Below are 12059 nucleotides of genomic sequence, written 5' to 3' on the forward strand. Positions count from 1 at the left end.
GATAAGTCTGACTGCTGGGTCCCTAAGGTTTACACTGCTGAGCAGCTGAATGTGGGCAGGGCTCTGTATGATTGACAGCTCAGCCCTCAGTTCCTCGTAAGCCACACTGAGCAGCTGAATGTAGGCGGGGCTCTGTATGATTGACAGCTCATCCCTCAGCTCCTCGTATGCCACACTGCTGAGCAGCTGAATGTAGGCGGCTCTGTATGATTGACAGCTCAGCCCCTCGTATGCCACACTGCTGAATGTGGGCGGGGCTCTGTATGATTGACAGCTCAGCCCCTCGTATGTCACACTGCTGAGCAGCAGAATGTGGGCGGGGGCTCTGTATGATTGACAGCTCAGCCCCTCGTATGTCAGACTGCTGAGCAGCAGAATGTGGGCGGGGCTCTGTATGATTGACAGCTCAGCCCTGAGCCCCTCGTATGCCACAGTCCTGGAGGATCACCAGAAAATAAACCACAATATCACATGTTAAAGGAGACAAAAAACAAAAAGGTTTTATTTACACAGGACAAGAAGGAGAGAACGGGAGGGATACAGTCACTGGGGGGCGCTCTCTGCAGCTGCACTACAAGACCCAGGCATCCTCAGCAGTCGTGGCGCTGGGGTCCTCCTCACTTTTACATGCAGTGGAGAACAGACTGTACGAAATGTAAGTGAACATGAAATAGTTAACGACATTAAGCCTCCGGAGCGGCGGTTCAGTGTGTGGTGACGTGTGAATTGCGGAGAACGTGTCACCTGAGTGCAGTACATGGAAATGTCCACTAGGTGTCTCACACATTGATATTTACATCCAGAATTTGCGCTAAGGGCGGCGCCGTTCAGTCACAATACATTATATATTCATGATGGTTAGTACTTCCGCTGGCGGGGGAAAATGGCGGACGAGCGTTTCGGGGTAGGCACGGAGTCCGGGTCCATGTCGAACAGGTCGCGCCCGGTCTTCAGGATCTGCTCCTCGATCTTCTTGTGGCGCTTCATGTCGGAGAGGACCTTGTCCAGCCGCGCCTCTCGCTTCTGACTGCGGGCTGATGAGTGGGAGACAAAGAGTTAAATATATATCTTCTTATCTGCTCGACCCACCCCACCAAATCTCATTAGAGGCCGTCACACCCCCTCCCATAGACTTGCATTGAGGGGGTGGGACATCATGAGGAGGCGGAGCCGTGACGTCACAATACTCAGGCCCCTGTACTGTGAGTCATCAGGAGAGATCGCGGGGGTTCCCAGCAGCGGGACCCCTGCGATCAGACATCTTATCCCCTGTCCTATGGATAGGGGATAAGATGTCTAGGGGCGGAGTACCCCTTTAACTGCTGCACTGTACCCTCCCTGCTTTACACTGCAGCAATGATCACTTTCCAGCTTAGATCTAATGTCTGCGGCTGTGATAACTGACTCAAACACGTCTATACAGCAATGCTTCCCAAGCAGGGTGTCTCCAGCTGTTGCAAAAGTAAACTCCCAGCATGCCCGGACAGCCAACGGCTGTCCGGGCATGCTGGGAGTTGTACTTTTGCAACAGCTGGGGGCACACTGCTTGGGAAACACTGTTCTAAAGCCTTAGCAATATGTAATCAACTGGTGCCAGAAAGTTAAACAGATTTGTAAATGACTTCTATTAAAAAATCTTAATCCTTCCAGTACTTCTTAGCGGCTGTATGCTACAGAGGAAATGCTTTTCTTTTTGGATTTCTCTTCTGTCATGACCACAGTGCTCTCTGCTGACCTCTGCTGTCCATTTTAGGAACTGTCCAGAGCAGCATATGTTTGCTATGGGGATTTTCTCCTGCTCTGGACAGTTCCTAAAATGGTCAGCAGAGAGCACTGTGGTCGTGACAGAAGAGAACTCCAAAAAGAAAAGCATTTCCTCTGTAGTGTACAGCCGCTAAGAAGTACTGGAAGGATTAAGATTTTTTTTTTTTTTTTTTTTTTAATAGAAGTAATTTACAAATCTGTTTAACTTTCTGGCACCAGATGATTTAAAAAAAAAAAAAAAAAAAAAGTTTTCCACTGGAGTTCCCCTTTAAAACTTGACAATTGGAACCCCCACATCTAGGGCACAATTTACATTGTGTATTTATGTGCTTATATTCTTCTTCTCAACTGTTGTACGGTTTTGTAAATGTATTGTTTGCCACATGTACAACTCCCCCATAGATTGGTAGTTGATAAATTTCTGTACTTCCACCAACTGCATGGGGAGCCATTGCACTAGTTTCCCCTGAAGACACCATGTAAAGTGGTGAAACATGTAGGGATGTTTTGATTATTATTATATTTTTTTAAATACAGCAAGGTTTTCACTAGAGATGAGCGAACTTACAGTAAATTCGATTCATCACGAACTTCTCGGCTCGGCAGTTGATGACTTATCCTGCGTAAATTAGTTCAGCCTTCAGGTGCTCCGGTGGGATGGAAAAGGTGGATACAGTCCTAGGAGACTCTTTCCTAGGACTGTATCCACCTTTTCCAGCCCACCGGAGCACCTGAAAGCTGAACTAATTTATGCAGGAAAAGTCATCAACTGCCGAGCCGAGAAGTTCGTGACGAATCGAATTTACTGTAAGTTCGCTCATCTCTAGTTTTCACCATGCTTTACTGTGCAGCACTGTTTCATTGGCTTGTATAAACTTGCAAGGCTTCACCCCCTCCATCACCACTTACCTGGCGTTCGCCTTCTGTCAATTAAAGAGTTTTTCGGAGTGATGGGTTCATCATCGAAATCGAACTCTGTGGGTGCCGGAGGCCTGCGGGCGCAAAGTAACAGATCAGGAGGTGGCAAAATACAGACAGGATCGATCTTATTGGTCAGAACAGACAGCACCAGTCACAAACTACAATTCCCAGAATCTACCTAAAATCCTTGGCTGCAAAGAGAAAAGAATAGGGGACATCTGCGAGAAAACACTACTTAGAATAGACGGAGCGCACTGAGCATGTGCGGCCAGCATTCTGACCATTCTGTATGGGGCTTCCTGGCATTGTTGAGCTCTGCTCTTGGCAATGTTCAGAAGCCCCATAGACAATAATGGAACGCTGGCCGCACATGCTCAGTGCGCTTCCGTTCATTCTGGGGACTATTTTCTCCCCATTCTGTGAATTTATAGGGACCCAAGCAGTCGGACCCCCTCATCCCCTATTCCAGTGTCTCCCAACCAGTAGCAAAACTACAACTCCCAGCATGCCCGGACAGCCAACGGCTGTCCGGGCATGCTGGGAGTTGTAGTTTTGCCACAGCGTGAGGCACACTGGTTGGAAAACACTGCCCTACCTGTGGGCAGAGGATAACATGCCGAAATGGCAATACTCCTTTAAGCCTTCTGCTTGCTGTCAGTGAATAAGAACCTTGATTGTCCAATTCACATGACTGAGGATTTGTTACAGTTGCACCCAGTGTGGACAACACTGTGATCTAAACAGCCCGGACTCCAGACCGACACATTGCAACAAACCAACAGGAGACAGAATGATGATGCCGATTCGTATACCAAATGGCTCAGACAGGATAGGACTGTAACAAACCCTCAGCTGTGAAAAGTAATCGATCAGAACGGGGTTCCTAGCCCAAGGTGGTTCCCATTCAGTGACAGCAATCAGAGATGTGATGAAATAGTAGTGTGACACAGTTTTATACTACTCACGAGTGCTCCTCCTCCTCCTCTTCCTCCTGCTCCTGGTCTGACTCCTCGTCCAGGGAGTCCGGCTCGGGGGTGGGCGGCCGGCGCAGCAGGATGTCCACCTGTAGGGGCAGCGTTCCCTCGCTGGCGATCAGCTCGTACAGACGCTTTATCACCTCCGGCCCCGGCTCCCATCCTTCCGTCTCGTCCAGGTCGTCGTCGCTGCACTGGATGCACCAGTCCTCATCGTCCTCCTCCTCCTCGTTGTCGTCATCCTGGCGCCGCTGATCTCCATCGTCATCCTCCTCCTCCCCTTCTCCTTTCTCTCCTTCCTCCTCTTTTTGACCCTCCTCCTCCTCTTCCACCTCTCGCGTCCCCTCCTCCTCTTCTTCCTCCTCCTCGTCTTCTCCTTCCTTCACTGCCAGGGACTCCATCTTGGAGGTCACCTTCTCCTCGCCGTCCTCCGACGCCTCCTGCATCTAAATACGGGAAACAGAGCGATAAAGTAAAAAAAAAAAAAATTTTAATTGTGGGGCAAAATTAGAAGAAAAAAAAAACAACTTACAATTTTGCAAATTTTGTTGGGTTTAGCGTTTCTACGCGAAGCAATTTTTGGTAAAGAATTTAAAAAATCACCCCTTTTCTTATTCTGTAGGTCCATACGATTACAGCGATCCCCAATTCATATAGGTTTTCTTTTATTTTACTACATTTAAGTAAAAATTTACTTTTTTTTTTGCATGAAAATGACTTTGCTTAAAATTCTCCTCTTCTGACATCTATAATTCATTTTTTATTTTTCCGTATACGGTGATTTATGAGGACCATTTTTGCGCCGTGATCTGTAATTTTTATCGGTACCATTTTTGTTGTGATGGGACTTTTTGATGGTCTTTCATATATATATTTTTTAGGGTATATGAAGTGAAGTCCTATTCCGGACTTCTGGTATTTTTTATGTTTACGCCACTGACCGTGCGGTTTAAAGGGGTTCTCCGGTGGAAAACTTATTATTTTATTTTTTTTAAATCAACTGGCTCCAGAAAGTTAAACAGATTTGTAAATGACTTCTATTAAAAAATCTTACTCCTTTCAGTACTTATGAGCTGCTGAAGTTGAGTTGTTATTTTCTGCCTAAGTGCTCTCTGATGACGTGTCTCGGGAACCGCCCAGTTTAGAAGCAAATCCCCATAGTAAACCTCTTTTACACTGTGCAGTTCCCGAGACAAGCAGAGATGTCAGCAGAGAGCACTGTTGCCAGACAGAAAACAACTCAACTTCAGCAGCTGATAATTATTGAAAGGATTAAGATTTTTTAATAGAAGTAATTTACAAATCTGTTTAACTTTCTGGAGCCAGTTGATATATAATTTTTATTTATTTTTTTTTTTTAAACTATGTATACACTATTAAAATAGGTTATTTAAAGGGGTACTTCCGTGGAAAACTTTTTCATTTCAATTTTTTTTTTTTTTTTTTTATCAACTGGCTCCAGAAAGTTAAACAGATTTGTAAATTAATATGTAAGGATAAAAAGGGGGGGTACCAAATGCCTCTAGACTAATACCATAAAATGGTACATGATGATGAAATTACAGAAAAATAAATCGGACTGTGCTTCACTTTAAATGATGTACAAATTTAATATAAATTAATATAAATTATTACAAATGAGACATAAAATTAATAATGCAAATCTAATACATAAATGCCTCCTACCACAGGGCCCTTGTGGGGAGGTATGATATTTGAATACAAAGCATATATTAAAAAATGTTAAAATATAGCATGTAAATTATATTCTACCGCTATCCCAATATATTGTAAACCGACATGCTGTACTTTTGTACGGTACACTCCGTTCTCATGTGATTTAGAACAGTTCACAAAGTGATATAGTTACCAACTCCTAGAGGTAGTTTTGGCTGGACGTCCGAGAGATGGATGTATGGAGGCTGTGTCCAGCGCTAGCGTGCGCATACGGTGACGGGCCCGGATGCCACACGCCAAAGAAAAGATCACCGGTCACGGAATAATTACAGGCTCGGTGACAGATGTAGTGGAGGCTGTGTCCAGCGCTGGCTTGCGGTGACGGGCCCGGATGCCACAGGCCGAGGAGAAGTCACCGGTCACGGAGTGGCTCCGGAGATGGAAATATACTCGGAGGTAGATGGATCTTACTCCGGAAACAAAGGAAGGAAAGCCTCGTGGAGGATCTCTCGGCGTCTGGTGGAATGGCGGATGGATTACAGCCAGGTGTGAAAACAGCAGATGATGGAGTTGTATCGGAGGTAGGTGATAGCGGTTTGTGGATTGCGGTGGTCATGCGGTAAATATTTCTCTCTAGACGCGTTTCAGGGTACTTTATATATGACAAAGGGTCATATATAAAGTACCCTGAAACGCGTGACCACCGCAATCCACAAACCGCTATCACCTACCTCCGATACAACTCCATCATCTGCTGTTTTCACACCTGGCTGTAATCCATTCGCCATTCCACCAGACGCCGAGAGATCCTCCACGAGGTTTTCCTTCCTTTGTTTCCGGAGTAAGATCCATCTACCTCCGAGTATATTTCCATCTCCGGAGCCACTCCGTGACCGATGACTTCTCCTCGGCCTGCGGCAACCGGGCCCGTCACCGCAAGCGCATGCTAGCGCTGGACACAGCCTCCACTACATCTGCCATCGAGCCTGTAATTATTCCGTGACCGGTGACCTTTTTGGCGTGTGGCATCCGGGCCCGTCACCGTAAGCGCACGCCAGCGCTGGACACAGCCTCCATACATCCATCTCTCGGACGTCCAGCCAAAACTACCTCTAGGAGTTGGTAACTATATCACTTTGTGAACTGTTCTAAATCACATGAGAACGGAGTGTACCGCACAAAAGTACAGCATGTCGGTTTGCATTATATTGGGATAGCGGTAGAATATAATTTACATGCTATATTTTAACATTTTTTAATATATGCTTTGTATTCAAATATCATACCTCCCCACAAGGGCCCTGTGGTAGGAGGCATTTATGTATTAGATTTGCATTATTAATTTTATGTCTCATTTGTAATAATTTATATTAATTTATATTAAATTTGTACATCATTTAAAGTGAAGCACAGTCCGATTTATTTTTCTGTAATTTCATCATCATGTACCATTTTATGGTATTAGTCTAGAGGCATTTGGTACCCCCCCTTTTTACCCTTAAATATTATTTTGTACTAGTATTTTTTTGGTGTAAATACTTTCCATTTAGCCTCGACTAATTTATATTGTGAGCTGCACATACCCCAATTTCTTTCAGATTTGTAAATGACTTTTATTAAAAAAAATCTTAATCCTTCCAGTACCTTTTAGATGCTGTATACTACAGAGGAAATGCTTTTCTTTTGGGATTTCTCTTCTGTCACGACCACAGTGCTCTCTGCTGTCCATTTTAGGAACTGTCCAGAGCAGGAGGAAATCCCCATAGCAAACGTATGCTGCTCTGGACGGTTCCTAAAATGGACAGCAGAGGTCAGCAGAGAGCACTGTGGTCGTGACAGAAGAGAAATCCCAAAAGAAAAGCATTTCCTCTGTAGTATACAGCCCCTAAAAAGTACTGGAAGGATTAAAAATTTTTTATAGAAGTTATTAACGAATCTGTTTAACTTTCTTGCACCAACTTATTTAAAAAAAACTCAAAGTTTTCCACGGAAGTACCCCTTTAAATAACCTATTTTAATAGTTTGGACATAGTTTAGGGCGGGTGCACATTACGTCTGTAGTGTACGGGTGCCGATCCGGTTGGGGGGGAGCGAAAACCGGGAGCTCCCTTGTCCCAGCCGGATTCGACCCGAACCCCATTCATCTCAATGAGCCGACCAGAGTCTAGCGCTGACCCTGGTCTGATCATTTTTGCCCCCTATACGTTTATCTAACCGGACTTAACACCGTGCACACCATGGTATACCCATAGACCAGTAATTCCTGACCAGCGTGCCTCCAGCTGTTGCAAAACTACAACTCCCAGCTTGCCCGGACAGCCGTAGGCTGTCCGGGCAAGCTGGGAGTTGGAGTTTTGCAACAGCTGGAGGCACCCTGGTTGAGAAACACTGCCACAGACCTTCATTATGTCACTATGTTATACATCACTGCCTTTTGTCCCCTGTGCACGATTTCTTTTGTGGTATAGACATTTCCGCACACCACAATTTTATGTACCACAAAAAAAAAAAAAAAAAATAAAATAAAAAATATCGAAAAAAATAAACAAATTGGTAAAAATAAAATTAGCTCAAAAATATAGTTGCAGCAGAATTATTTTGCATTAAAGGGGTACTCCGGTGGAAAACTTTTTTTTTTTTTTCTTTTTTAAATCAACTGGTGCCAGAAAGTTAAACCTATTTGTAAATGACTTCTATTAAAAATTCTTAATCCTTCCAGTACTTTTTAGCAGCTGTATTCTACAGAGGAAATTCTTTTCTTTTCGAATTTCCTTTCCGTCTGTCCACAGTGCTCTCTGCTGACACCTCTGTCCATGTCAGGAACTGTCCGGAGCAGGAGAAAATCCCCATAGCAAACCTATGCTGCTCCAGACAGTTCCTGATACGGGCATCAGGTGTCAGCAGAGAGCACTGTGGACAAGACAAAAATGAAATTCAAAAAGTATAGAATATCCTCTGTAGCATACAGCTGCTAAAAAAGTACTGGGAGGATTAAGATTTTTTTTTTTAATAGAAGTCATTTACAAATCTGTTTAACTTCCTGGCACCAGTTCATTTAAAAATGGAATCCTTAGATTGCATACACTGGTCAATGCTATGCCATAGAACACCATTGATCAGTGTTATCGGCGCTCCATTACTACAGCCTGCCTGTATGCAGGGATCACTGATCTGACTGCAGGAAGGTGAGTAAAAACCCGATAAATAATAAACATATTTGATATTGCCACATGCGTACGTGTCCGAACTATAAATATATAATATTAATGATCCAGTGAACAGCATAAAAATTTTATTTTTTTTAAAGTCAAAAATTTCACATCAAACTGCAATTTTTTTTTATAAATAATAAATTTTATTCTAATAATAGAAATGTATGCAACCATGGGAATCATTTTAATTGTATTGGCCCAGAGAATGAAGAAAACATGTCATTTTTACCGCAAAAAGAAAACGAAACCCCCCCAAATCTGGAAAATTATGATTTTCGGGTTCAATTTCCTTACACAAAAAAAAATAAAAAAATATAAAATATTTTGGGGGGGGGGGGGGGATGTTTACCATACATTTTAGGGTAAAATAAGTGATGTCATTACAAAGTACATCTGGTCATGCAAAAAACAAGCCCTGATATGGGAATATAAAAGAGTGAGGCGAGGAGGAAAAAGTGAAAATGCTAAAATAAAATGGGCTGTGTCCTTAACCTCCTGAGCGGTATTCCCGAGAGTGACTCGGGGTTAATTTTCCCTGCCAGGATCGGTAACCCCGAGTCACGCTCGGGTAGAATTACAGAGTTCCCGGCCGGGCTGCACGATATATCGCAAAAGCAATGCGATATAGCGATGCGGCCCCCGGGAAAACATGCGATTATCTGCTCTGGTCGGCTCCCGTTGCGGGGGCCGGCCAGAGCAGGTAAAGAAAAATACTAAAAGTCAGTGTTTCCCTACCAGGGGGCCTCCAGCTGTTGCAAAACTACAACTCTCAGCATGCCCGAACAGCCAAAGGCTGTCCGGGCATGCTGGGAGTAGTAGTTTCACAACAGCTGGAGGCACCCTGTTAGAAAAACACTGAGCTAAGTGTAAAAGAAAGAAGTAGTAAAATAAAAAAAACTTTTGCTCACCTAATCCCGGTCCCTGAAGATGCTGTTCCCCTCCGTGCGGTCCGGGGTGTCCTCTCTTCACTATTCATCTTCTAGGACCTTTCACTTTTCAGCCAATCACAGGCCGCAGTGGTGTAAAGCCTGTGATTGGCTGAAGGGGAAAGGACTTGTTCTGCAGCAAATACACTAGGTTTGAAATCTGCCGGCAAACCCAGTGTGTACTGCTGCAGGACAAGGTGACAGAGGGGGGAATGTGACAAAGGGGGGAATTTGACTGGGGAGGAATGTGACAGGGGGGGAATGTGACAGGGGGGGAATGTGACTGGGGGGGAATGTGACTGGGGGGGAATGTGACTGGGGGGGAATGTGACTGGGGGGGAATGTGACTGGGGGGGAATGTGACTGGGGGGGAATGTGACTGGGGGGGAATGTGACAGGGGGGGAATGTGACAAGGGGGGAATGTGACAAGGGGGGGAATGTGACAAGGGGGGAATGTGACAAGGGGGGAATGTGACAAGGGGGGGAATGTGACAAGGGGGGAATGTGACAGGGGGGAATGTGACAAGGGGGGAATGTGACAAGGGGGGGAATGTGACTGGGGGGGGGAATGTGACAGGGGGGGAATGTGACAGGGGGGGAATGTGACAAGGGGGGGAATGTGACAAGGGGGGGAATGTGACAAGGGGGGGAATGTGACAAGGGGGGGAATGTGACAGGGGGGGGGGAATGTGACAGGGGGGGGGGGAATGTGACAGGGGGGATGTGACAGGGGGAAATGTGACAAGGGGGAAATGTGACAAGGGGGAAATGTGACAAGGGGGAAATGTGACAAGGGGGAAATGTGACAAGGGGGAAATGTGACAAGGGGGGGAATGTGACAAGGGGGGGAATGTGACAAGGGGGAAATGTGACAAGGGGGAAATGTGACAGGGGGGAAATGTGACAAGGGGGGAATGTGACAAGGGGGAAATGTGACAAGGGGGGGAATGTGACAAGGGGGAAATGTGACAAGGGGGGAAATGTGACTGGGGGGGGAATGTGACTGGGGGGGGAATGTGACTGGGGGGGGGAATGTGACAGGGGGGGAATGTGACAAGGGGGGGAATGTGACAAGGGGGGGAATGTGACAAGGGGGGGAATGTGACAGGGGGGGGGGAATGTGACAGGGGGGATGTGACAGGGGGGAATGTGACAAGGGGGAAATGTGACAAGGGGGAAATGTGACAAGGGGGAAATGTGACAAGGGGGAAATGTGACAAGGGGGAAATGTGACAAGGGGGAAATGTGACAAGGGGGAAATGTGACAAGGGGGAAATGTGACAAGGGGGAAATGTGACAAGGGGGAAATGTGACAAGGGGGAAATGTGACAAGGGGGAAATGTGACAAGGGGGAAATGTGACAAGGGGGGGAATGTGACAAGGGGGAAATGTGACAAGGGGGAAATGTGACAAGGGGGAAATGTGACAAGGGGGAAATGTGACAAGGGGGAAATGTGACAAGGGGGAAATGTGACAAGGGGGGGAATGTGACAAGGGGGAAATGTGACAAGGGGGGGAATGTGACAAGGGGGAAATGTGACAAGGGGGAAGAATGTGACAAGGAGGGGGGAGAATGTGACAAGGAGGGGGGAGAATGTTTCGGGGGAATGTGACAGGGGAGATGTGAAATGGACGAAGGGAGATGTGAAATTCAGTTAAAAAAATTGTACAGCTTTTGGTACAAATTTCCAGACAGAATCATACCGCCAGGGAGGTTAAATGTCACACTATCGCCGGCCGAGTCAGGATTTCGCTGCGGCCGGTGATTGGCTGAGTGCAGGATGACTCGCCGACCACCGGCAACCAGGAAGAGGATCGCGGCGGAGACCGGAGCCGCCAGAGGAGCGACGGAAGGTATGTACACTTATTTATTTTTACTGCCGGCAGTATGAAAGGCAATTTTCCCAGACTACTCCTTTAAGGGGTGCTCTGGTGGAAAACAATTTTATTCAAATCAACTGGGGACAGAAAGTTATACAGATTTGTAAATTACTTCTATATAAACATCTTAATCCTTCCAGTACTTATCAGCTGCTGTATGCTCCACAGGAAGTTGTGTAGTTCTTTCCAGTCTGACCACAGTGCTCTCTGCTGACACCTCTGTCCATGTCAGGAACTGTCCAGAGTAGAAACCAATCCCCATAACAAACCTCTCCTGCTCTGGACAGTTCCTGACACGGACAGAGGGGTGTGAGAGAGCACTGGTAGTTTTGTAACAGCTGGTTTATTGATAAACACTGTAAGGCATTACTAATCGATCTTCTGCCCCGTTATCATCACTCACCGTCCTTACCGCACTGATCTCTCCTCTCAGCACTAATCAGCCTCGGCTGGACGCCGCCATCTTGCCCCTTGAGTCCCGTTTACCCCGCGCAGGATCTCATGACGTCACTTCCTGACAATTCCTTACACATCCACAAGGTGGCGCTGCACCGTTGAGAACACCACACCGTATCACCCCGCGCTGCTGTGTCTTCTAAAGAAATAATATATAAAGATTACAGGTAATAAAAATTATATGTTTTTTTGTGTTTTTTTTTTATTTGCCCACAGTAAACAGGGCGGCTCCTTTCAGCGCCGGTCA

At 45.9% G+C, this 12059-nt stretch overlaps 1 protein-coding gene across 2 annotated transcripts; it reads right to left on the reverse strand.

Moving 5' to 3' along the window:
• Positions 1-474: 474 nt before the first annotated feature.
• PAGR1 (PAXIP1 associated glutamate rich protein 1) lies at positions 475-11939 on the reverse strand. Of its 2 annotated transcripts, none has more exons than XM_056535197.1 (4): positions 11769-11939; positions 3651-4105; positions 2674-2756; positions 475-1034 (listed from the first exon to the last, which is right to left on the reverse strand). In XM_056535197.1, the coding sequence occupies exons 2-4, from the start codon at positions 4103-4105 to the stop codon at positions 859-861; spliced, it is 714 nt and encodes a 237-aa protein (XP_056391172.1). In that variant the 5' UTR covers positions 11769-11939; the 3' UTR covers positions 475-858. The 2 variants fall into 2 exon arrangements, with proteins under 2 accessions (XP_056391172.1, XP_056391171.1); XM_056535196.1 differs by having other exon boundaries at positions 11760-11938.
• Between the last annotated feature and the right edge of the window lie 120 nt (positions 11940-12059).

This window comes from Hyla sarda, chromosome 8 (assembly GCF_029499605.1).
Source record: "Hyla sarda isolate aHylSar1 chromosome 8, aHylSar1.hap1, whole genome shotgun sequence".
NCBI classification, from domain to species: Eukaryota; Metazoa; Chordata; class Amphibia; order Anura; family Hylidae; genus Hyla; species Hyla sarda.

Coding starts and splice junctions, on each gene's coding strand:
- PAGR1 (XM_056535197.1), bottom strand. CDS start 4,105: ATGCAGGAGGCGTCGGAGGACGGCGAGGAGAAGGTGACCTCCAAGATG. Junction 2,757..3,650: donor GAGGAGGAGGAGGAGCACTC/GTGAGTAGTATA, acceptor TTGCGCCCGCAG/GCCTCCGGCACCCACAGAGT. Junction 1,035..2,673: donor TGACAGAAGGCGAACGCCAG/GTAAGTGGTGAT, acceptor CCCACTCATCAG/CCCGCAGTCAGAAGCGAGAG.